Genomic DNA, 24,517 nt, shown 5'->3' with positions numbered 1-24,517 from the left:
CTTGAGTCCATCCTCAACCCGAAAAGGCCCCACAAGCTCATCTTTGATGATACCAGCCCATACCAGTACCCCACCTCCACCTTGCTGGCGTCTGAGGCGGACTGGAGCTCTCTGCCCTTTACCGATCCAGCCACGGGCCCATCCATCTGGCCCATCAAGACTCACTCTCATTTCATCAGTCCATAAAACCTTAGAAAAATCCGTCTTGAGATTTTTCTTGGCCCAGTCTTGACGTTTCAGCTTGTGTGTCTTGTTCAGTGGTGGTCGTTTTTCAGCCTTTCTTACCTTGGCCATGTCTCTGAGTATTGCACACCTTGTGCTTTTGGGCACTCCAGTGATGTTGCAGCTCTGAAATATGGCAAAACTGGTGGCAAGTGGCATCTTGGCAGCTGTACGCTTGACTTTTCTCAGTTCACGGGCAGTTATTTTGCGCCTTGGTTTTTCTACACGCTTTTTGCGACCCTGTTGACTATTTTGAATGTAACGCTTGATTGTTCGATGATCACGATTCAGAAGCTTGGCAATTTTAAGAGTGCTGCATCCCTCTGCAAGATATCTCACTATTTTTGACTTTTCAGAGCCTGTCAAGTCCCTCTTCTGACCCATTTTGCCAAAGGAAAGGAAGTTGCCTAATAATTATGCACACGTGATATAGGGTGTTGATGTCATTAGACCACACCCCTTCTCATTACAGAGATGCATATCACCTGATATGCTTAATTGGTAGTAGGCTTTCGAGCCTATACAGCTTGGAGTAAGACAACATGCATAAAGAGGATGATGTGGTCAAAATACTCATTTGCCTAATAATTCTGCACTCCCTGTATAATTTTATATAATTTTATATGGTCATTGTCGATCCTAATATATACCATTATCCCTCACAAATCTGAATCTATTTCCATGTGTAGTTGGTATGGGGCTTCTGACTTCCTCATAGAACATTTTGCATCCACCCTTACAAGATTATTGGTGTCTTTTGATGCCATGAATAAAACTCTGTATATTATAACTGAGACCCCTTTCCTACTGTCTTTTGAGATGGGTTTTCAAAATACGGAAGAAAATATACAGCTAATTATAAATGTAGTAGCTGTTGTTTTGGCCGCCTTATGGTGGTCGAGGGTTAGCGCTCACTTTATTCTGTTATTTATGTGGTAATGAACACGCTTTATTATATTATGTATTATAACTGGTGTCTTTTAACTAACAATGCTTTATTTCTGTTATTAGCAATCAGCAGAGCGTTGCGTCAGTACACTTCTTGACCTCATTCAGACCAAAGTCAACTATGTTGTGCAGGAGGCCATCGTGGTCATCAAGGATATCTTTCGCAAATATCCTAACAAGTAAGTAACTTGATTCACAAAAAAGTTCATCTAGGTTTCCCTTTTCCCTTCAGAATAATAAAAAAAGCGCGACTGCTCTGAGATATAGCAAACAAAACTGCCATGTAAGCTCATTTGAAAAGCCATCTGCATATGTTAACTAACAAACTGGTTTAATCCTTACAAAGACCCATCAGCATGTTTGCCAAACATTTGTTAACATGGAAACTGACGTGTGTTTGTATTGTAAAATTAGAATGAGCAGTACTTATATTTCAAAAACCTCTTCTTGGAAAAATCATTTTACATTTTGCCCGTAACTATACCCCAAATTAAATATCCAGCACGTGTTTCGCTGTTGCTGACTACCTGGACATGCTGCTTTTGCATTCTCACAAACACGTTTTCTTCTTTATGGCCATGATTAATCCACCTAAGTTTGCAGGTTTAATAACAACTCTATTGTTTTTGTATGTGAATTTAAATCACTTTCACGGTCTTTTGGATGCTTCACATTATTCAAATCACTTACCACCTTCCAGGTAACAAAACAAGCACATGAATGTTCAGAAGTCGAAAAATTGTAAGATGGTATCCTTGCATATATTTTGCTCAGCTAGCTGTAATTTCAGCTAAATAGAGACAAGTTGTCAAAAAAAGTGGCACCATTGGATATCTGTCCCTGTATTTCACCAAAATTCAGCTTTGAAAAATAACAAAATAAATTAAGATTTTTTTTGTGTGTGTTTATTGCACTGAAGGTGAAATCATTGGATGCACATCAGCTGCCTATCTTGTCACATTTCTTTAACTGTAAAGTCAGCGAGCCTACTCACATTTTCCTTTAATTTGAAGTGTAAGACATACCTGTTTCAAATTGACCTCTAGTGTTTTGACTTATGGGTTTTTCCTATGTGGGGGCAGTCTTTTGGGGGGTTCAATTGTAATATACGGTGCTCAGCGAAAGTATGATTAAGCCCTTGTCCATTAAAAATTAGTTTCATTATAAACGGCCAGAACTCACATTTTCTTTTGTCACATTTTGAGTTCATATGAGAATGCATTTGCAGGTATGAGAGTGTAATTGGCACTTTGTGTGAGAACCTGGACTCCCTGGATGAGCCCGAAGCCCGTGCCGCCATGATTTGGATCGTGGGAGAGTATGCTGAGCGAATCGACAATGCAGATGAACTACTTGAAAGCTTTTTGGAGGGCTTCCATGATGAAAGCACTCAGGTGGGTTTTTGAACTTGCAAGATGATTACTATTTTAATGTCACCATGCAACAAGGACTCGCTTAAAGTTTGATTTGATTGCAGCCTGCTTGGACAATAAAATGAGCTTTTTGTGATGATTATTTTCACTTTTTTTTTCTAGGTGCAGTTGCAGCTTTTAACAGCCATTGTTAAACTGTTCCTCAAGAAGCCAACTGAGACCCAAGAGCTAGTGCAGCAGGTCCTCAGTCTAGCAACTCAGGTAGGGAATAAACCCATTCTGTGACTGCTCTCATCTGAAGATGCCAATGTTTCCTTCTGTTTGTTTCTCTAGGACTCTGATAATCCAGACCTCAGGGATCGGGGCTACATTTACTGGCGTCTACTCTCCACTGACCCAGTAGCTGCTAAAGAAGTGGTTCTGGCTGAAAAGCCTCTGATCTCTGAGGAGACCGACTTGATTGAACCCACGCTACTGGAAGAGCTCATATGCCACATTGGCACCCTCGCTTCTGTGTATCACAAGCCGCCCAGCGCTTTCGTCGAGGGCAGTCGCGGTGTGCAGCACAAAAGGCTGCCTGGCACTGCTGGATCGTGAGTCACTATCTTTATGAGCGCTGCGGGAAGATTAAATATGACGTGCTCTGCGTTCTTTTGGTTTATCCACCTTCTTTCAATGATAATGATTAATGATGGCATTAAGTGTCTCGTTAATCAAATCATAGCTTATCATGCGCAACGGTGTTTGACTTAAATAGTGGTAAAAATATTTCCTGATCAAAAAGGCAACAACAAAAAACTGTGGTTAATTTATATGTAATAGTAAAATGTATGCAAATTGGTCTCAAGTTTTGGGTTCACAGATCCCTTTACTGCAAAGGCCGTTGGGTTTCCATGGTAACCAGTAGCAGAAGAAGCCTTCTGATCTGACTCGGATGCAGCACGTTCATTATTTGGTCGCTATTGTTGTCTATGTAAAGCATCCTCCCGCTCTTTGAAGATTAGCTGGACCAGTAGCTATTTATTTATTTATTCATTTATTTTATTTTGCACAAGCTCAGAGTGTGAAATTAAAACTGATTTGAATGATTTGAAATCATTTGTCGTAACATTTTGCTCAAAATATCTTTTTTAATCGACACCATTGTCTTTAAAACAAAGGGGCTCGGGAGTGGATGGGGTTTAGATTGTAAAATACATAAAACTCCTACTCGTAAAGATTTTATTTTTTGACAATTGCTTATTGACCAACTCCCATGAAAGTATGAATATTGTTTTACCAAGGTATTTAGATATCTGACCTAACATTACTTTTTACACCAGGGAAACAGTTGAGAGCCCAGACACAAGCTCTGCTCCCGTCGTGTCCGAGGCGACAGCATCTCCTGCCGTTATACCATCACAGGACCTGCTTGGAGATCTACTCAATCTAGACCTCACCCCTACAACAACTACTGGACCAGCACCTCCCTCCACTGGCATGCAGATGGGAGCTATGGACCTTCTTGGAGGAGGATTAGACAGCCTGGTAACCAATTGCTCCTTATCCTGGCAATATTTTCCGCTGCCTCCTGTTCTGTGATTTTTATTATACTTAAATCAACTTCCTTTTCACACCGGTATATTTTCCTTATTTAATGCTGCATCTGCAGATGGGGGATGAGTCTGAGCCGGTAATGACACAGAGGGGAGAGACCATTTCAAGCATCCATTTTCAATTATTGATTGATTTTATCACTTTCATTTATTGCCATGATAAATAGTTATATTCAAAGTTCCATTTCCTGTTTTACGCACCTGTGGGCTCTGAAATATCTTTAATTTGTCAATCAGCCACCCGTTCCGCTGCGAACAGACACTCCTCAGTCACCGCAGCCCCCCCAACAAACCCCATCGCCCCCTGATTACAGCCCAACTGAGGTTGGTCCATACCTGAGGACCTTTTTGGCGAGAGATTAGAAAGCTACACCGTGACTTCTAGATTAATTTACTGATTTATGCAATACGTGTACCCATGTATTCCACAACCCACTTCCTTGGTAGAATAGTTCATCATTGTCATTGTTTGCTTTCTCCACCTTTTTACATTATTCTCCCCACTCAGTGTTGTACTTGGCAGTACTTGAATTAGCCGTAAAATATTTTATCCACCCTTCCTGGTTTATCTGCTTGCAGCTGCTCGCTCAATCATTCAACCACCTTAGTCCTACACGCTATAATTCCATGTTATACGTCAATAAGCTAACCTTTTGTTTGACTTGCAGCTTGGCGGCGACCTTGGAGGAAGTCCTGCTGTAAGTTCTTGTAATTCTTCTCAACCTTCAAGCAGCTTGGCACTATGAAATTGATTTTTGTTTTGTGGCTTTTAGATGACTGGTGCTTTTGGTGCACCGCCTCCTGCCGGACCGCCTTCTTTTGCCGCTCCAGTAAGTGGGGGTCTTGATGACCTGTTTGACCTTGGTGGTGGAGTTGGCATGCAGATGGGAGCTTATGTACCTCCCAAAGCGGTAAGTTAAAAGAATGTGACCTTTTATTAATACTGATGTTCTAGCTGATAAATAATCCACTTTTTCCTCTAGCTTTGGCTTCCAGCTATGAAAGCTAAGGGCCTGGAAATTTCAGGCACATTTGGTCGTCGCGCTGGAGTGGTTCAAATGGAGATGACCCTTACAAATAAAGCAATGAGTGTCATGACTGATTTTGCCGTTCAATTCAACAGGAACAGGTACAAATCTAGTTTATATAATCACATTATGTAATAATATAAGTGCTTTTATCACTTCTACACGTATGCCCATCTTTGGATTTAGTTTTGGGTTGGCGCCTGCTGGTCCTCTCCAAGTCCTTACTCCAGTTAGTCCCAACCAGAGTATAGAAGTGGTTCTTCCTCTCAACACTGTGGGGCCTGTTATGAAGATGGAGCCACTCAACAACCTGCAGGTAAAAAAAATCAAGTTTTTAATTCTTCAAGTGTTAAAGCAAGATTAGCTCTATTTCTATGTTTGTCCATTGTTCTTGTATATTATAGGTTAACTCATTTTATAATAAGTGCCACTCTTCGGTCATACAAGACATCACGTTTCTTAAACAGTTTAAACTTCAATGTTCGAGACAAATTATTTAACAACCTTCAATTACATGTGCTGGGAAAAATGTATATCCCCATAAATATATTTTTAAAATTTTATAAACCTAAAATGTTAACAGTAATGTACAACTTCAATGACAGATGTGTGTAGTGTTATTCTCCTTTGTCAATTGCATTCATTATTCTTGGTATTGTGCTTTTAGTATTTTTGGACATTTAACAATCCCACCTAGAAGTTATTGTTTCAATAAAGGCATTATCCAACAGAATAATTTTCATTTGCTATCTATGGTCCCACATGGCTTGCAGTAGCATGAATAGTCAGACTAGTGAATGGGGCCTTAGCTGTAAAAAGAAGATAAGAGCTACTAGAGGTGTTGGACGTTATCCCTTAGTGGTCATACAACATGCTTTTTTTCCCCACCCTCTTCGCTTTGAAAGGCACTATTTTCAAGTTTGACAATCAAATGTTTTTTTTTATATCACGCTTTAGTGATCGCCATTTGTTAGAGTAATCTTTAAACCACTGATATGTGGTTGCAGTTTTTATAGCCTCCACACTGAATCATCTCATGAAAATCTTGCACATTAAATAGAAAACACTTTAGCAGCTTTGGACTGAAGCGATTTGACTGCAAGCTATTCATTATTAATCACACTCACCTGCTGTGTTGAGCAGGGGGGCCTCAACCTCGAGTGATCAGTTTGGCTAAGATGGCAGATTGCTCCATTAACTGCAAGCTCATGAATCATTAATCGGCACGTCTCCTTTATCTCCCAGAGTTAAAAATCTTCTCATTTATTTGGACTTCAATAGCAAATTGTGATAATAGCTGAAGTTTGACAAGTCGATTGTCCATTAGATTATTGGCAGAATTTGAACCTGATAAATCCCAAATACCTGGAAAAAACTAACTATAACCTTCAACAATTTTGCTAGCTTTCATAGATGGACAATATTCTTTTGCTATAATGTGGTTCATCGTTGATGGTCTCACTGCTTCTTAGATTTTTAATTGTATGGTTATTGTTCTGAAATATTGTATGAAACAAGATTGGACATGGCACTCAAAGGTATACATGTGCTGAAAAAATTCAAAGAGAATAAAAGATTAAAAAGCAGAACATTTATTTTTTAAATGCATGTATTTGATTTGATAATATTATAAATGAATATACTTGAAAAGATAACTTATTTTATTTACCTTTGGCTTGACGTGACTTGAGCTGGTACAGTAGAGCTTGGGGTGGATGCAGCGGGGGAACAGACAGCAGATTAAAAATTAAGTTGATTTTAAAACTTCCACTTGCGGGGATTGTCATCATTAGAAGATGTCTTTGCTTTCGTCGTTTCCTTATTTTTGTGTCCTTTTTTAATTGCCCCGAATGTTGGTTAGTTAGGGCCATTCAACATAGCAAGGATAGTCAATCATGTGCCTTTTTTTTCTTGCTATCGTGAGCTTTGTTTCCATGGTTATCATGGTTTTGCTTCTGCTTTTAGCATCGCTTCAAGCCCTGTGGTTTGTCTTGGGCTAGTACAGCCCGGTGGCCCCCATCCCTCTCGAGGCCAAAAACGATCGAATACAGTACAAAAAATAGTTTTGCATTTTTTTCCTGACTCAGTCTTTACGATGCACGCAAGATCGTGAACTGAATGAGTGAAAGCAGACAGGCATCTTAGAGACTAACACCGTAAAGTTTTCATTTTGGACATTGGGCACGTGAAATTTTTTGATGTCATATAGTGGAGAAAAAATTCTTAAACGCTCAAACCATCCTATTCCAGTTTGTAAAGTGAAAACTATGTAGGACGGGATCCCATATCCCCGGGTCTACTTGGTTTAATTGTATGATAATTGTTGAAAAAAACAGTAAAGGTTTCTACTTTGAGGAGTTTTCCTATCACCGGTTGGTTTCGGAACATATTCACCATGATACATAGCCCAAGCAACATAAGCTGTATGGAATGTATTTCATTTACTATTATTACTAACAAGATTTAAAGTAGGTACGTTGCTGCTAATGAACAGACAAAAAAATGAATATCATTTGGGAGGGAAATTGGGACATTGAATGAACAAATTTCTCTGCTGTCAACTCTCGCGGGTCTTGGAAAACAGGTGGTGGAAAATTAAATCTACCACCAGAGGGTGCTCGAACAATCAACTTGAACCTCAACCTGTTCTTTTCGACAACACCGCTTTTAGTGCCCTCGGAGTTGCTGATGGTTTTTTAATTTCATTTTTTAATTCCACCTTTTAAAATAAAAATAAAAGAGGGCATAAAGAAGTAACAACTTGTGACGTCTGCCCCCTGTCAACAAAAGTTAGGGACAACATCGAAGATATATGAATACACAAGAACACAAAAATGTATATAAAATGAAAGATTGCATATGTGCTACACACCAAGAGCATCCATAAATATTTTCAACTATTTTTTAGAAATGCCTTTTAAATAGAAATATGGATTGTGTTGTTTTAATTTTGTAATCAAAATCGTAAAGTCAAGTTAAGGTAAATTTAAACTCTCTTTAAAATATCTCGTGTTACACAGTGGGCACCTGCGATTTATAGTCCAGTGCGTCACGTGTACAAAATGTTTATTCCTTTACAAAAGTGGCTTATTATCTTTTGCACCTCAAATTTCTTGTTCACAATTATGAAAGATAGCGTAATAATATTTGCATTGTTTTCTCCTGTTTTTTTCTTTCCGTCTTAAACACTGCTGGTCTCCTAGGTGGCTGTTAAGAACAACATTGATGTCTTCTACTTTAGCTGCCAGTACCCAATCAGCATGCTCTTCGTAGAGGACGGGAAGATGGGTGAGCGCTTTAGTTTACCCTCTTCAATCCACCCTGACTAATCCCTTTAATGTAGCGAAGGCCTGCATCTGACAGGGCTTCGTTGGCAGATTGCCTTTTTTTTGTCAATGGGGGCATTGTGATCTTATTTTTTTTTTTTAATGTGTACTGTATTTTGTGTTTTTTTTTTCCATATATATATATCGGGCGCACCAAACTATAAAGCGCATCAAATTGAAACTACAGCAATGTTTAAGTTTTGCACTTAAATTAAAGTACCATATCTGAGCATTGATTGAGCAGTTATATATCGCTAATAACAATTGCAAAAATTGGATGCAACGGTAATCGAATCTTATCCAGACTAGACTAGTTGGGATACGGAAAAGCCATTAGGCTCTATGTCATTAAACTATTATTTTGTTTAGTCATGGTACAATATTGTTATTGGGCCGGGCCAGGGGAATTTTGTCAGACATTAAAATAAACTGATACAGAAAAGGTTGAGGACCTATGAAATTCAGTAGTGTATTGTCAACCTGCAAAGTTTTTACAAAGCGCACAATAGTCCGAACTGAATCAAGAAAAATGCATTGTGGGAAGTATTTTGGCCGTACTGAAAGGTATGAACGCATGGCCGCACGCATTCAACGACGTTTGTCTTTTATAATGCTTATTTTTAGCTTAGAAAACTACATTTGTATCTGGTACTATGACTAAAAATAGTGTTTAACGAGACCTACAGGATATCCTTTTCTACGTCATCTATGCCCCTAGTGGACTGATGGTTAGGATATGATGCTCTTAATGCTGCTATCCAGGTTTGATCCCTGTTACCACCATAGTAATGCAATTGTGGTCAGCGATTATTGTCGACTGATTAATAATTGCAAAAATAGTACTACATTGTAATACATTTCTGGCCAGTTTGTGGTTTTTTGGGTGCACCTTAAAGTCCAGAAAATACGTCTATATATAGTGTGTTATGTATATAATATAATATTATTTATATATATATATATATATATATATATATATATCTGCGATTGGCTGGCAACCAGTTCAGGGTGTCCCCTGCCCACTGCCCGGAGATGGCTGGGATGGGCTCCAGCCCCCCCGCGACCCTAATGAGGATAAGCGGTGTAGCTGATGAGATGAGATGAGAGATATATATATATATATATATAATGTGTGTGTTTTTTCAGTACAAAAACTGCATCGCACTGTTTATTTTTTGTGCAGAGCGACAGGTTTTCCTTGCTACATGGAAAGACATTCCGAATGAAAATGAGTCAAAGTTCCAGCTCAATGACTGCCATCTAAACTCAGGTGATCCCTTAGTCACACATCACATTGTTGTACAAATAAGTCATCTGTATTCACTTCAGGTACATTGCATTTAATAACAATTTTTAAGCTTTACTCCCTATTTGTGTAGAATAATTCCATTATACGCAAGCAACTGAGAGGCTGAGGTAAAAAAAAAAAACAAATGCTAATGAATGTTTTCCCTTACAGATAATTGTTTTTAGTGTGGAAAAAGTCTTTGACTGGTTAAAGCACCCCATCAGTAATTCTGTATGACATTTTATTGTGACATTCAGCCATACCACTGCTCAAATGAGTTGCATTTCTTTTCTAAGATGCCATCTCAAGCAAATTGCAAGGAAGCAACATCTTCACCATTGCTAAACGAACCGTAGAAGGTCAGGACATGCTGTACCAGTCTATGAAACTCACCAATGGCATTTGGGTGTTGGCGGAGCTTCGGGCTCAAGCAGGAAACCCCAACTATACGGTGAGGTCCCACAATGTTTGGAAACACTTTCACTTGTTTTTGTCTTCTTTTTAAAGTCTTTGATTGTTTTGATGTTTACACAAAGTTGTGTTTAAGATCTTAAAACTATTTGATCTACCAGGCAAAGTGATCACCGGTTTTAACTCATTCATGCCTTAATGTATAAATTCCTTTTTAGAACCATTGTCCCTTACTGCCGAAACGTGAAAATGGTTTTAATTTTTTTTTCATTCATAAAAACTATTATATAGGCTTTGCCGCAGCTTATCAGTAAGTATCAAGCCTCTGGGAATTATTTAAATATAAAAGAAAATCACAATTAGATAGGAGTGGCTTTGATTAAATCCTTGTCCACTCATCGAGGTAGCGCCAACTTCCTAGTTTTGCTTCCTGTATGCGTAGAAAGCTACGGAACTAGATTTTCTGTAGACCTCCAAAAAAATAGACAAAATGGCATAAATTGGCTGGCCCCTCCGCGGCCCATTTGAGAGAAACGCCTGGCATTGAATGATTTTGAAGGTTGATTTGATTTTTAAAGGGAAAAAAACAATCAAATTTACCTGGCAGTGCTCGGAAAAAAGACTCAGGCAAACCAACTTGTTTTAATTGCTGTAAAAAGAAGTTCTGTTTTGAATGATGATATACATTTAGTATTTTACTTACAAATGGAGGCGTAGCTTTTTATTAAGCAAACCACGATATTGCTTTTGCGCCCATTCTAACATTTTTCACACTAAGCACGTACCTCCTTTAATTTTAGTGCCCCTCAAGCTAAAAATCCCCCTTACTTGTTGCTCCTCAGTCACGGCATGCAAGGCTATAATCATTTTGTTGTGTAAACTACTAACTAATTGACAGGAGAGTGAAAAACAACAAAGAGAGAGGGTAAAGAATCCAACAGGGGTTAAATTGTAATGATAATTAAGATTTGTTCAAGACTGACTGTTTACCTTTTAACATTCCGACGGCAGACCGTCAGACTGTTAATGAACAAATGCGTGTCTGTACAATTTCACCAGTCACTGAAATATGTCATGCCACATATAATTTGAAAGCTTGGACTCTTAGGATTCAAGATAGAATTCCAAAATGTACTCATCACAGAAACATCACTATCAGTCTGATACCAAAAAACTATAAAGCCGTGATAGCTTACCAACAAAGTAGTCAGCTGATGAGTTGATATTCTGCAAACCTTGAGTCATTGCATCCAGGACCATCCAGTGAATCCAACAGTGTCAAATATCTGGATTGGTATTTCAGGAGAACTTTACAGGAACGTAAACCTATTTGGTTGTTAATTTTTAATTTGTGTTTTTGGTCTTTGTTAGAAGCGGCAGAAGCAATTTAAAAAACAACCTTCAACAGTTTAATCGTTTTTATTTGCACTGTAGATTTAGCTTGAATTTCGTTTAATCACTAGAATGAAGTAAAAGGTTCACAAATATGCAAACTGGGCTCTTTATTATTATTATTTTAATATAAGAATAATTGCATTATTTTTGTCACATATCCCACTTGTATTATTCAATGGTTCAAGATGTACCTAGCTAGTCAACATAGGCGAGCTTCGGGCTGCTAACGCTGTTGCAATAACTAAACAGCAAGGAGGATGAAAAAAAAAAAAACGCTGTTTTCTTTTTTTACATGGCAACGATACAAAATGTAGGTTTTGTACAGGTCCTTGAAATCCTTTAAAAAAAAGCTATAATTTCAATGTTGTGTTGTCAAAGATGAAAAAGGGCTTGATTTTGCGTGATGCACTTGTAAATGCTTGAGATTGTTACCATGTTAAACAACACCTAAACGGGGCACTATGAAATTTGTATTAGTTTAAGGATAAAGTATTAATTATGGACTTATTTTTTTGGGCCATGAAAAAAATAAAGTTAGCCTTTCCCAGTGCTAAATTGTAATAGGAAGAACTTCCTACAACAAATAATGTAAGCTACATGTTACTTTTTTTTTTTCTTAACTCAACACCTACATGGGTAGAGATTTGTTTAAAAAAAAAATAAAAAAAAAAATATATATATATATATATATATATATATATATATATATATATATATACAATCGTGATTTACTCAAGATATTAAAAAAAAAAAGAAAGCACTTGCAAGATTAAAGATCTCATATGTAGTTGGCTGATTTATATGTGGCTCTGCAAAACACATGATTTACACCAGATTGTTTGTTTTAATGGTACTGGAGAACTTAGCAATTTGTTTTTAAAGTCCTTAAAAAGTGCTTTGAAATTTGTATCTTTTTGCCAATTCTCAGGCGTCGAACTTAAAGCTAAAAAAACTGAAAATATTTTTGCAGGATCAAATCCGTTTTGCAAGGCACTTTATCTACTGTGTAGACAGTTTTTGATCTCCGTGATTCTGCGGAGGATGGTTTAAGCAGTCGTATATTCTTGCTTAGAATTTAAACGTGATTAGCCTAATCATTTAGGGCTTTTGATATTTGAAAGTCGTTCAGACAATTGGAGTCGTTTCCGCCATCTCCATTTGCCCTTTCCTTTTAGTTATTATGCCCAACTGGAGATGAATCAGAAATTAGTAAAGCATTCTTACTGACAGGGGTGTAATTATGTTATTTGTAGGCATGCAAACTAAGTAGGAAAAGAAGAGAAGACAAAGATACTGATGTGAAATAATGAAGGGAGTAGGAGTAAGTGACTGGAAAGGGAGGTGATCATTTCTTGATTGCCCTTTGACCACAAATTTTAGTTTGTGTCACTTTTAATGCATGGTAATTATGCGTCGCCTCATGTCCAAGCTTGTCTCGGCCTTGATGGATCATGCTTGGCTTGTTTTTGTGGCTGACTGGTCATAAATGACAACCGTGCTGTGACCCCCCTTCTATTTCTGCTGCTTAGATGATTTTTTTTTTTCTACTGGCTGGAATTCCTTATGGGATACCATTTTATTCATCATTTTAATTTTATACATATTCACCCTTCAGATAAAACGGGTATTTAATGGAGCAACCAGCCCGTGTTGTTTACATTAAGACGGCGGTCAACACATCTCTGGAGCCGCATGTGACTGTTTAGCGCTGCCTTGGCGGTTTTCTAAAAATGTTTTCAAAATCATGGGAGGGAAATATGTTTTTGCTCTCCCACTGGTATCTGGTTGTAAAAACACGGGATACAGGTTGTCCCCTTAAACGCAGCAAAGGGCTGAATTGTGACGTGAAGTCGTGGCTCTCGGGTTCGACCTTCTGGCTGGAGAACTTTGCTGAAATGCAAAACTCCAGGGCATCTCTCTTTTGCTTGTTTTCCTCTCTGTCCCCTGTGTTAGAGCTGTGCGGGCCCAAACCCTGCCCTAAGGGGCAGCGTCACTATGTAACGCAGCCTCTCGCTACACCCCTAATTTCAACACATCTGTCAACATATCAATAGAGAGATGAAATGGGATGCTGCTGCAGTTACCTATGCACTGACTTGCTTGACATTTGCACAGAAATGAAACTAATACGGACAGCACGGCGACTGAGTGGTTAGCGCATCTGATGCACAGTTCTGAGATCATGAGATCAAACCTTCCTGTGTGGAGTTTGCATGTTCTCCTCGTGTTTGCATGGGTTTCCTCCGGGCACTCTGGTTTCCTCTCACATTCAAAAACCTGCGTGTCGGGTTAATTGGCCGGTCCAAATTGTCCCTAGGTGTGAATGAGCAAGTGAGTTGTCTCTTTCTCTGTGTGCTCTGAAATTGGCTGGCAACCAGTTCAGGGCGTCCCCTGCCCACTGCCCGAAGATAGCTGGGATGGGCTCCAGCACCCCCGCGACCCTACTGAGGATAAGCAGTGCAGATAATGGATGGATGGATGAATCTAATACTGTATTTATTTTGATTTTTATTTCCTTTTCAAAAGACTGCTGTTCTTTAACAATGTCATTTCTTTTTTGCACTTATTTTGTTGATCGGATAAAGGGAACTTAATGCACTTTTTTAATCGTCAAAACTAAAATGACAATTGGATTTTGTTATTGTATTTCCTAAATTTTATCAAATCAATGAAACGTACTGTAATTCATTAACATTGTAATGAACTTAGTAGTCATGTTTTTGGTTTGAACAAATTTATTGACACTAAAAACAGAAAACAATCATGACAATCTCAACAGCAATTAAGCACATTCACAATATTATATTCCAATATTACGTTTTTAACAGCAAACACAAAGTGAGGTTTGAACAAACCTTCTCGAAAATCAAACATATTCACAATTTCATTATATAACATCTTTGTTAGTGTCAATAGATCCGTCCAGGCCAAAGTCGATTGTCCTCGGTCTGAACAAATCCACCGACACCAACAGCAGCAAAACACAGCCATCAAGCATATTCACATTTTTTTTATATTTGACAATATGACGTGACGATATGACGTTTTAACATTTTTTCCTGACATTTTCAACATCAATTAAACAATTTCAGAGTTATTTTCTTTTAACAGTAGTTAACCAGCGTGTAAAAGGCTATACTATTGTGCAAGGGCATAGCTCTGCCATCCCACCCTCCCAAGCAGCATTCTTCCAGTCCTCTGTGTGGGTCCTTTCCATTCTGCGTGGGTCCTCTCCCTTCTGGGTTCCACAACCCAGGCCGTTGCTGCCGGGACTCCCACAGTGTAGCTCCGGCTCCCCCCTCCGGGTGGGTACAGACGAGTCTTCTTTATGGCTGCGTCCTAGGCCCGCCGCTCGCAGATTGTATGGTATCTGCAGCCATTTGGAGCACAGCCACGGGGGGGATCTGCCTGCACCTCCATACCAGCAGGTTTCTGGAGGTCCAGATGGCGTCCTTGATGGCGGCGAGAGTGAGCCAGTCCCTGGCAAAGTCGTTCCGATCCCTCCTCGACCGACTCACCCCGTAAAGCACGTACTGTGCATCAGGGACCTCTCCTGCTGGCAAGTCCGGGAACTTTCCTAGTTGTTCGGCCATTGTCCACAAGACCTTGGCAGCGCTGCACTCACAAAAAAGGTGCCTCACCGACTCCTGGGCACCACAGCCAGGTCGAGGGCACGTCGAAGTCGCTGACATTCCTCGGTGGTGCATTACAGCTCTGACTGGGAGAACTTCATGAGCCACCATCCATGACAAGTCTCGTAGTCTGTTTGGGAGGGCAGGATGATTGACGTTGCTCCAAACCGTTGTGGATTCGCCAAACGCAAGCCCCCGCACAGGGCTTACTGTAGCTCGCTCTTGCACAATAGCAATAAGGGCCCTGTGGTTTTGTAAAGTGTGACATTCTTGTGTTTCCAAATCAAACTTCTTCAAAAAATCCCGGATAAAGAGATGTGTTGGTGGCAAGTTAAACGAAACTGGAATCAAACGATTGTCTGGTACAAGCTTTAGCTTCCGCAAATATGAGCCCATCCAAAAACGGGTCATTGCTTGACTTTTCGGGTTGTTGGGTGGGCCCACAGCGTTTTGGAAGTGGAGAGAGACATATTTGCTTCCCAGGAAAAGCTGGAGGTCAGGCACTCCTTTCCCCCCTTTTTCCTTTTTCTTTTTCATTGTATCTCTTTTTATCCTTTCCCACTTTGAGCCCCAGACAAAGCGAAAGATGGCTCGGTCCATTTGTAACAGCACGTTTCTTTTAGGCATAAAAATTAAACTGATTGACAAAAGCATTGGGAGGATGATCGCTTTGATGATTAGGACCTTCCCCTCTATTGTCAGTTTTCTTAGTGACCAAAAAACAAGTTTTTGCTTAACTTTCCTTGTCACGTCATCCCAGTTGGTTTCGCCTCCTCCATCCGCATTGAATTTTATCCCTAGGATTTTCTGGTCTGTCTTTAACACCGTCAGCGGGAGTCCTGCCTTTTCTGTCTCTTTCCACATTCCATAAAACTTCACTTGCGATTTTTCTCTATTTAGCCTTGACCCAGACGCCCTCCCAAACAGGTCAGTCAAGTCAAGGGCTCTTTCAACAGATGCGCGGTCAGTACACAAAATATTAAAATCATCCATGTACAAAACACACTTGGTAATTTGTCCCCCACTTCCTGGGATATTGATGCCTTCGACAAATCTATCTTTTCTTAACATTTGTGCCAAAGGTTCAATGCAAAGAACATAGAGAAGGGGAGACATAGGGCAACCTTGACGTACACCGCAGTTGATCTCGATTGCTTCCGATAAATTCCCGTTAATCATGAATTTGCTGTAGATGTCTCGGTATAGCAGTCCTACCCAATTGATGTATTTTTGGGGAAAACCACATTTTTGCAATACCCTGAAGAGGTATTGGTGCGAGACTCGATCAAAGGCTTTTTCAAAGTCTAGGTTTAGGACCGCTAGTCGCATGTTTCTGTCTCTTGCATAACAAATGGTGTCACGGATCAGCATGAGACTGTCGCTGATCTTCCTTCCCACAATGGCACAGGTTTGGTCTGGATCAACCAAGTCTCCCAAGACAACAGACATTCGTGTTGCTAGATGCTTGCTTTAAATTTTACAGTCCACGTTTAAAAGCGTTATGGGTCGCCAGTTTTTTAAGTCAATTTTGTCTCCTTTTTTGTGCAATAGAGTAACTATCCCGATTCTGAAACTGTCTGGCATATGGTCTCGACTGGAAAATTCGTTAAAAACAGTTAACAGATCTGGTGCTAAAATATCGCAAAAAGTCCGGTAAAATTCGAGGTTGAGTCCGTCCTCCCCGGGTGATTTGCCTTTTTTCATAGTCTTTATGCAATCATTCAGTTGGTCTTGGGTAAAGTCCGATGTTAAAAAGGGGTCTTGACGCACTGATCTTGAAATATGATCTAATACATGCCCCATTTCATTCTCATATGTTTCTTTCTTTTCAAATAATTTTTTGTAGTAGTCTTCGACCAATCTGGTTGTTATTTGCCCGTTTTCGTTTTGAAGTTTAAAAATCCCCTCATTTTTGCCCATAATTTTTTTAAAAAAGTAGCGTGTACATTTTTCCCCTTCTTCTATTTCTCTTTCTCTGCTTCTTATTATGATGCCTTTGCTCTTTATTTCCGCCAAAGCGTTTAGTTCTTGTTTGGTCTCTTTGATTTCATCATTAAAGTCCATCCCCTTTTCTGTTAGGATGAAATAGCGTTGGAGTCTTCTTTGTAGTCCCGACATGCGTTTCATCTCTTTGAGTTTCTTGTTTTTCCCTGCATTTTTAAAAAAGGTCTGTGTTCGTTTCTTTGTCATTTCCCACCATTGTGCTCGTGAATCATACGAGTCTTGAAGGGTCTGCCAGTCTTTGTACAGCTCCCTGTATTGTGCGGCTAGAGCCTCATCCTCCAGCAGGGAGCAGTTTAACTTCCACAAACCCTTCCCAACAGTCATACCTGAAGGAAATGAGAAAGAGCAGGACAGTAGCAAGTGATCCGAAAAAAAAACTGGAATTAATCTTGCATCACTCTGTGCTAAACCCCTCGTAAAAATGTAGTCTATTCGAGAGGCTCTGGCATTGTCACTACTGAACCAGGTGAAGCCCTCCTCTCCTGGATGTATGGATTTGAAACAGTCCACCAGTTTAAATGTCCGGCACATGTCTTGTAATAAAGTTAATGTTTTATCTACTTTAAACTCCTCATCATTCCTCTTTCTATCCTTCCTACTTAGGATGCAATTAAAATCTCCTCCCACGATTAGTGGTTGATGGCCTAGCATATGCGACTGGATGTCCTCTAAAAGTTCGTACCTGAGTTGTCTGTCGGCATGGCCGTATATGTTAATGAGGTTAAAATCATTCCCTATATAAGAAAGTCTTGCTAAGATTGCGCGTCCGTCTCTTATCACAGTACTCCCCTTTATGATGAGTTGAGGGTTGTTTATTAAAATGGCTACCCCATCGTTACGGTTTTCATTCGAGCCACTCCATAATGACGGATATGGCCAAATCTCTTCCCACTGTTTATAATTTTTTAGAAAGGGGATGCAGCATTCCTGTAGTAAAAACACATCCGTTCTGATAGTTTTTAAGAACGATAAAACACTGTTAGCCTTAACCTTTGATCTCACACTTCTCACATTGATAGTAGAGAATGTAATGTTCATAATTGTTGTTAAAGTATTTAAACTAGTTAGACAAAACCGGGGGATCTGAGTCCATTCTTTGGTGATCATCGAGATCATCGAGAGTGTCACCTGTGTCAGACACATCACTTAAGAGTAGTACCTCATTTTGAGACTCACCGGGGAAAACTCTGGGACCCTCTGACTCTCTGTCTGTGGTTCCAGGTCTTCCCCTTTTTTCTGGGTTAGGGGGTGAGCCAGAGGACCTATCAAAGGGTCTCTTACTTCCTTGCCCACTAAGGGTCAGATTTTTTCCCTCCCCGACTTCCTCCGTCTCAACTTCATACAGTTCCCTTGTGGGCTTATTCACCGGCAATCGGCTTTCTTCTAAATCTCTTATCTTTGTTTCTGGTTTTTTCACCACTCCCAATTTTGTCTTACTTTTACTCCTCTTTCCAGTGCCCGTATGGGTTTTTGGAGAGTCATTCGCCTTTTCGATTTGTTTGACTTCTCCAAATCCCGGCAATGGCGTAGCAAACAAATTTGCTAATTTGAACTCTCTTCCAGGCCCTTCCTGATTAATATGTGTTTTCGGAGTGGCAGTTGCTTTTTCTATTCGTTTGTCATGTCCAAATTCAGGTATTTTATGAGAAATCGAATCAGAATTTCCAGGTTCTTCCTGTTTCAATTTTGATTCTCTGGTCTCTGCTCCAGGGGTTTTGGTAGGTAAATCTGTTTTTTCAATTTGTTTGTCTTGTCCAATTTCTTTGTGCATTTCTTGATCAATTTCATTGGGTATTTCCATAACTTCATTAATTTCTTGTTCATTTTCATTTTGTATTTCCATGACTTTATTAATTTCATTGTCTTTGTTATCTTTATTCACTTCATTGTCTTTGTGACATTTATTCATTTCATTATCTATGTTGTCTGACATCATTTCATTGTCTTTGTTGTCTTTGTTAACTGCCTTCCTAGCTTTCAATTTGTTAGCAAACGAATTCGGGCAGTTTCTAAAGAGGTGATTCGTTTCTCCACAGAGATTGCATTTTCTGCTATTGCTACATTCCTCAAAGGAATGTCCAATTGTTCTGCACTTTCCACAAAAAATTCGATCACATACCTCAGCCAGATGCCCATGCTCACCACATTTGCGACAGAGTTTCGGTTGCCCTTGATAGTGGATAAAGCCACGGTTTTCCCCCAGGAATATAGTCGACGGAATTTGTTTCATTCCCTGAAAGCCCTGAGGATCTTGCCGTAGTTGGACTGGTACCCTCCAGGCACCATTCCAATAGCCTTTCTCACACCTCACCTTCATAGCCTGGCCTTTTACTGAGCAGTATCTACTCAACCAATAACAGACGTCATCAGCACTGATCATTTCACTAAACATTCTAACAACGACAATCTTGTTAGTATTATCAGTCAGCTTCTCCACTGTAAATCCTGAAAACTGGGACCTCACTCCCTCAAAGCGATTCCAAAACTCTTGATAAAGAGCTGCCGTTTCAAAACTCACATCAAAGCCTTTGCCAGAAGTCATTTTTATGACAGCATGTACCTCCTCCTTTTTAAACTTCAGAATCTTTTCAACAAACTTGTTAATAAAATCCGTCCTTGACATTCCCTCCGAAATTGCCACAACATCTTTGAGCAAGAATCTCACGCAGTTACGTCTCCGCCCGCCGGTATAATGCCCGGCCATGGCAGGACTCGGCTGCTTTACTTCTAACTATGTTAAAATGGTTAGAATTGTAAAATTAATAATTAACAATACTCTTAAAACCGACGCCAATGACAGTATAAACGCATAGAACGAGCAGTGCTAACCTGATGCGTCCACCATCAACCGCAGCTAACACCAAATGTAGTGCATCATTCTGCACAGGATGCGCTGAATCGACTTAGGCATTTTGGTAGCAGGCTAATATGGATACATACAGCTTGCGTTGCATTTATTACAAGGCTTATTTATTGCCTTTCATTTTTGGCTATTCCACACAAATTTGTTTTTGTTTTTTGGTCCAACATGGCTCTTTTAACATTTTGGGTTGCCGAATGCTGCATTTAGATAACATTGAAACTCCTCCATTACATATTGTTATTTGTATATTTCCATGATTACATTTTTAAATATCATTTTTGTAATACCTCCAGGTATTTTTTTTTTTTTTTAAGATTAAATGGTTGTTGCGGTTCGTTTTTTCAATCTGATTAATATGCTCGAGCGTAGTTAATGTTCAGCTAGGCCAGTGATTATTTGTGACTCTTTGTGAGCCACCAACTGAAGTAAAGCACATTTAAATAATTGATGTGGATTACTTGTTTATATGTATTCCTCTAAGAGTTTGGCTCAGCATTTTAAAGGTGTGGCAGATTGCGGTAAAATGGTAAATTGAAATTGTTACTCGCTAGCAATAAAACAGTCAGTCAGTGTTTGGACTGTCGCTTGTCTCTAAGCTGCTGGCTTCTTGCACTTTGTTTCTTGGCATGATGCGATAAAGCCACGTCGGCGGAAGCTATATTTAGATAAGAGAGAGTGTGCAAAGCTTTGCCGCTGCGTATTTTTTGGCCGACGTTGCTCTCTGGAATAAAATATGTTAACACTAATTCTTACAACGGCTGAACACAGAAGTTAATTGTTTTACTTGAGCAACTTTTCCCTAAAGAAGCAATTTAATTTGCTGCAGCTTTCCCACGATGCTTTACAGTTCACCCTTGCACATTATAGTCTTGTCCCAGTTCTACCTTCCAGTTCTCTTTGACTAGCAATGAATTTCACTTATTGTACTCACCATCAACCCTCGGGTAACACAAATTGATGTTGAATGGGAGAAACAGAGTTAAATATGTTGGAGAAAGGGGGCACTACTTTAGACACATTTTTATCTGCTATCTCGTGTCCCCATAGCAACTGTGTGAGCAATTAAGTAGTTCTGCTTCTCCCAACTGCAGAAAATAATTGTGTGGGTTTTGTTTGAACTTGGTTTGATCATGCATTCTTCGACTGACCTTTTTGCTGTGTTTCGAAACAGTTCTGCCCTAGTGCATGTTCTAGAGTCAGACTAATTGTTTACAAGGCCAAAGCTGATATTTAAGCAGGGCTTCTTAGGGTGGTTTAAATCCTTAAAATTCTTGAATTGTGTTTTCATGGCTTAAAAAGAGCTGGAATTTTGGATGACGTGTTTGTAAATGCTTGAAACTGTTGTTTATCAGTAAGTCTGCTTAAATGTAATGCCAACACTTATCTTTGGTGGCTCCACTTTGCCATTGCATTTCTATCATCATGGTTGATGGCAGCTGGCAGTAGTTTGTATGGCATTGTCTTATTTTTTACATTTTAACACCTTTTATGGGGAGAGATTTTGTGTCAAAAACAAATATTATTGCAATTTACTCAAGGTCTAAATCTTTAATGATTTGCTCGATTTAAAATCACATATGTAAATCACAGCTTTACTTGTGGCTCTGAACAGTACATGATTCACACCTAATGTTTTTTTTCTAAATCGTTAGACAAACTCAATTTAATTCAAAATCAGTGAAGGAGTGAATCAGTGATAACTGAAGCTTGAAGTAGCGAGGAGTCTCTGTATTTCGTGTTATTTTTAACCAGCGATTCATTTTTATGCCTGGTGCATAATTGGACAAAAGAAAAACATTTTGTATGGGAATACCTTTAAACAGGGTTCCCGTGGATCCTTGAACAGGCTTAATAAGCGATAACATATTATTCTAAAAATGTCTTAAAATCTAGATTTCGAAAGTCTTCAAAATATAAGCACAATAATAAGATTTATATTTGTTTGAACTGAAAAGATTTCGTATAGTTTTTTAATTGTCTCTTTTGATAATTCACCACTTTAGTTTTGTGGCAACATCGCATGACCACAATATGGGACTATCAAAACGGTAATGTGGTTTCAGTCGGCCCTTTCAGAGCAGACGCATGTCTTTGGTCTACCAAAAATACACATAGTAACTTCGGGCAGAGATGTTGACTTTGGACCATGGGAGGAAAGTGTAAATGTAATGAGAAGTGGCTGTCCGACGAATGTTTTTTCACCATGGCTAAAAGCTGTGACGTGTAATTTGTACGAGGCATAATGTATTTTATGTAAGAAATATTTGTGTGTTTTTTAGTCGACTTGTTCTTAAGTTTGGTTTCAAAAGGCATTTAAAAAGTCTTGTAGAAATCCTGTTTAAAGTCTGCTGGTGGTCTTTTTCAGGTCTCCCTCAGATGCAGAGCCCCTGAAGTTTCCCAATGTGTGTTCCTGAGCTATGAAGCGGTGCTGAAGAACTGAGGAATACAAAAAACGGCTGCCCCGATGGACGCTGCTGTCGGTCATCTTTTCCTACCCGTGGACTGTGTCGTCACACTGTCATGCAGTGCAGGACATGCTGGTTGCTGCAAAGTGTCTCTCTTGTTGTGTTTACCAGCACTTGATTAGTATTTCATCATTTATTCCTCGAATTGTGTTACATATATGTCCTCATCCTGATGGCAGACTGTCATCGTAAGGCAATTGTGCAAGGCCTTCACTGAGCCGCCTGTCATCTTAGATTGGAGAACCAAACGGCATGCTTCCATTGTATCACATTACAGTATAGTTATGAATATAATTAGGGTTCTATAAAATTGAATGCCACCCAACTTTTACCCTGCTTCCACAGACCTGCAAATATCCTTGAATGCATTATTTGCAGTCTTTGGCCATCACCATTTGTGTGTTTGTTCTTGTTTGTTTTATTTTTAACATCTGCATCATGACTTTATATGTATCATAATTAGGTTTTTTTCCCCCCTGTTTGTAGTTGTCAGTGTTTGTGTGTGAATCAAGGCAACAAAATATGCAGCTTAGATGAGGGCTGAGGGGATGAAGTGTAAATCACAAAGCAGCTGTTTATAACATTGAAGTCATTCCTGTGTGATGTTGAGGTGGGCTAAGACCGTGTTCAGTTCTTGCCCTTGAAATCTTGTTTTTCTTGTCACTGCTTTAATGCCCTTATTGTCAGCTCAGCAAGGGGTAAGCATTTATCAACTTTTATATGAATTGATTCGCTTACCAGTGTTTGCGGGGACAGCTGATGTTGACAAAGAAGAATAATGCTGAATCAATTTTTGGAGCTGTCTCTTGTGTGCACATTGTCCAAAAGAGAAATATTAAAAGTCTTGAGGAATTATGTCATGTTGTTTTTTTTTTCTTGACTTTCATCTGACTTTCGATTAAAAAAGAGAAACCAATATTCTCAAGTGCCGTGTTTTTCCACTTTAGTCCTTGAAGCAAATCTGGGTTGTTTGGAGACTGATGGTGTGAATCTAATATGAGAGAAGGAAACATTCAAAACACTGGATAAGTTCTTCTAAAGACCAAATGCATTGTACATGTTTTTTTTTTTAATGTATTTGTTTTTTTAGTTTTAGTACCAATAGGGCATAATTGCATCAGAAACACATGAACTCAGCCTAGTAACAAGACTACTAAAACATTTTATTGCTTAGGGTTTGTACGGGTGCTCGAAATTTTCGAAAATGCTTGAATTTTAATGTTGTTTTCAAGGATTGAAAAGTACCTGTATTTTGGGTAGAGTGCATATAATTTCTTGAAATTGTTGCCATGTTTCTCAAGTCTGCTTAAAAATGACACCAGCATTGCTCTTTTGGGCTTTGCTTTATCACTGCATTACATCTTCACGCTTAATTAACGGTGACTGGCATTAGTTTGTATGGCATGGTTCTGTAAAGCGTCCATGCCCCCTAATGAGGCCCCAAAGAGGACTGGTGCATGCTACACCTGAACAGTCCACTATGAAATGTGTATCAGTTATGGACTTTTATTATGGGCAATGCAAAAAAATAGGGTAGCGTTTCCCAAAGGTAAATTGTAATGAGAAGAACTTCCTGCAACTGAAAATATAAGCTGCATATTACTGTAACATTCACCCAAAGATTTAGGGAAAGATTTGTCTCAAAAATATTTACACACGTATTGTTCATATCCACAAATATATTCGCAAAGTGTATAAACCCTGAAATGTATGGTTTTGCCTTGCAGTTTTCTATTTATGGCAAATTTTTGAAAGTAATTTGTAGACAAAGCTGTGATCTTTATACATTAATCGACAAAAGCGTGTGCCTGTGTGTGTGTTTGTGCGTGGCAAAACCATTCCTTTTTAAAAACATTTCTGTTCTGGACCTCGAGCATTTTTTGGAATGAGTCTGGATCCTGCAATAAATTGATTCAAAATGCGTCATGATCTGAGCCGTTAGAAATCATCCTAAACTGACCAAACAG

At 39.2% G+C, this 24,517-nt stretch overlaps 1 protein-coding gene across 4 annotated transcripts in view; it reads left to right on the top strand.

Moving 5' to 3' along the window:
• Positions 1-23,405, top strand: part of ap1b1 (adaptor related protein complex 1 subunit beta 1) — a 33,134-nt gene extending 9,729 nt beyond the window's left edge. For 2 of the 4 annotated variants that reach the window (XM_088335842.1, XM_088335841.1), the window contains exons 10-24: positions 1,234-1,349; positions 2,399-2,564; positions 2,706-2,804; positions 2,877-3,136; positions 3,866-4,070; positions 4,195-4,215; positions 4,376-4,462; positions 4,807-4,836; positions 4,912-5,049; positions 5,122-5,267; positions 5,353-5,482; positions 8,370-8,454; positions 9,676-9,762; positions 10,077-10,231; positions 22,451-23,405. In XM_088335842.1, coding sequence (XP_088191968.1) covers positions 1,234-1,349; positions 2,399-2,564; positions 2,706-2,804; positions 2,877-3,136; positions 3,866-4,070; positions 4,195-4,215; positions 4,376-4,462; positions 4,807-4,836; positions 4,912-5,049; positions 5,122-5,267; positions 5,353-5,482; positions 8,370-8,454; positions 9,676-9,762; positions 10,077-10,231; positions 22,451-22,525 — 1,800 coding nt within the window. In that variant the 3' untranslated portion in view covers positions 22,526-23,405. The remainder of the gene's footprint in view (positions 1-1,233; positions 1,350-2,398; positions 2,565-2,705; positions 2,805-2,876; positions 3,137-3,865; positions 4,071-4,194; positions 4,216-4,375; positions 4,463-4,806; positions 4,837-4,911; positions 5,050-5,121; positions 5,268-5,352; positions 5,483-8,369; positions 8,455-9,675; positions 9,763-10,076; positions 10,232-22,450) is intronic. The other 2 variants (XM_088335843.1, XM_088335844.1) reach the window with 2 other exon arrangements.
• Positions 23,406-24,517: the final 1,112 nt, after the last annotated feature.

This window comes from Urocampus carinirostris, chromosome 5 (genome assembly GCF_059441175.1).
Source record: "Urocampus carinirostris isolate Australia breed hairy pipefish chromosome 5, RoL_Ucar_1.0, whole genome shotgun sequence".
In the NCBI taxonomy this organism is placed as follows: domain Eukaryota; kingdom Metazoa; phylum Chordata; class Actinopteri; order Syngnathiformes; family Syngnathidae; genus Urocampus; species Urocampus carinirostris.
The sequence above is the reverse complement of the archived record's forward strand: the minus strand, read 5'-3'. Positions and strand labels throughout refer to the sequence as shown.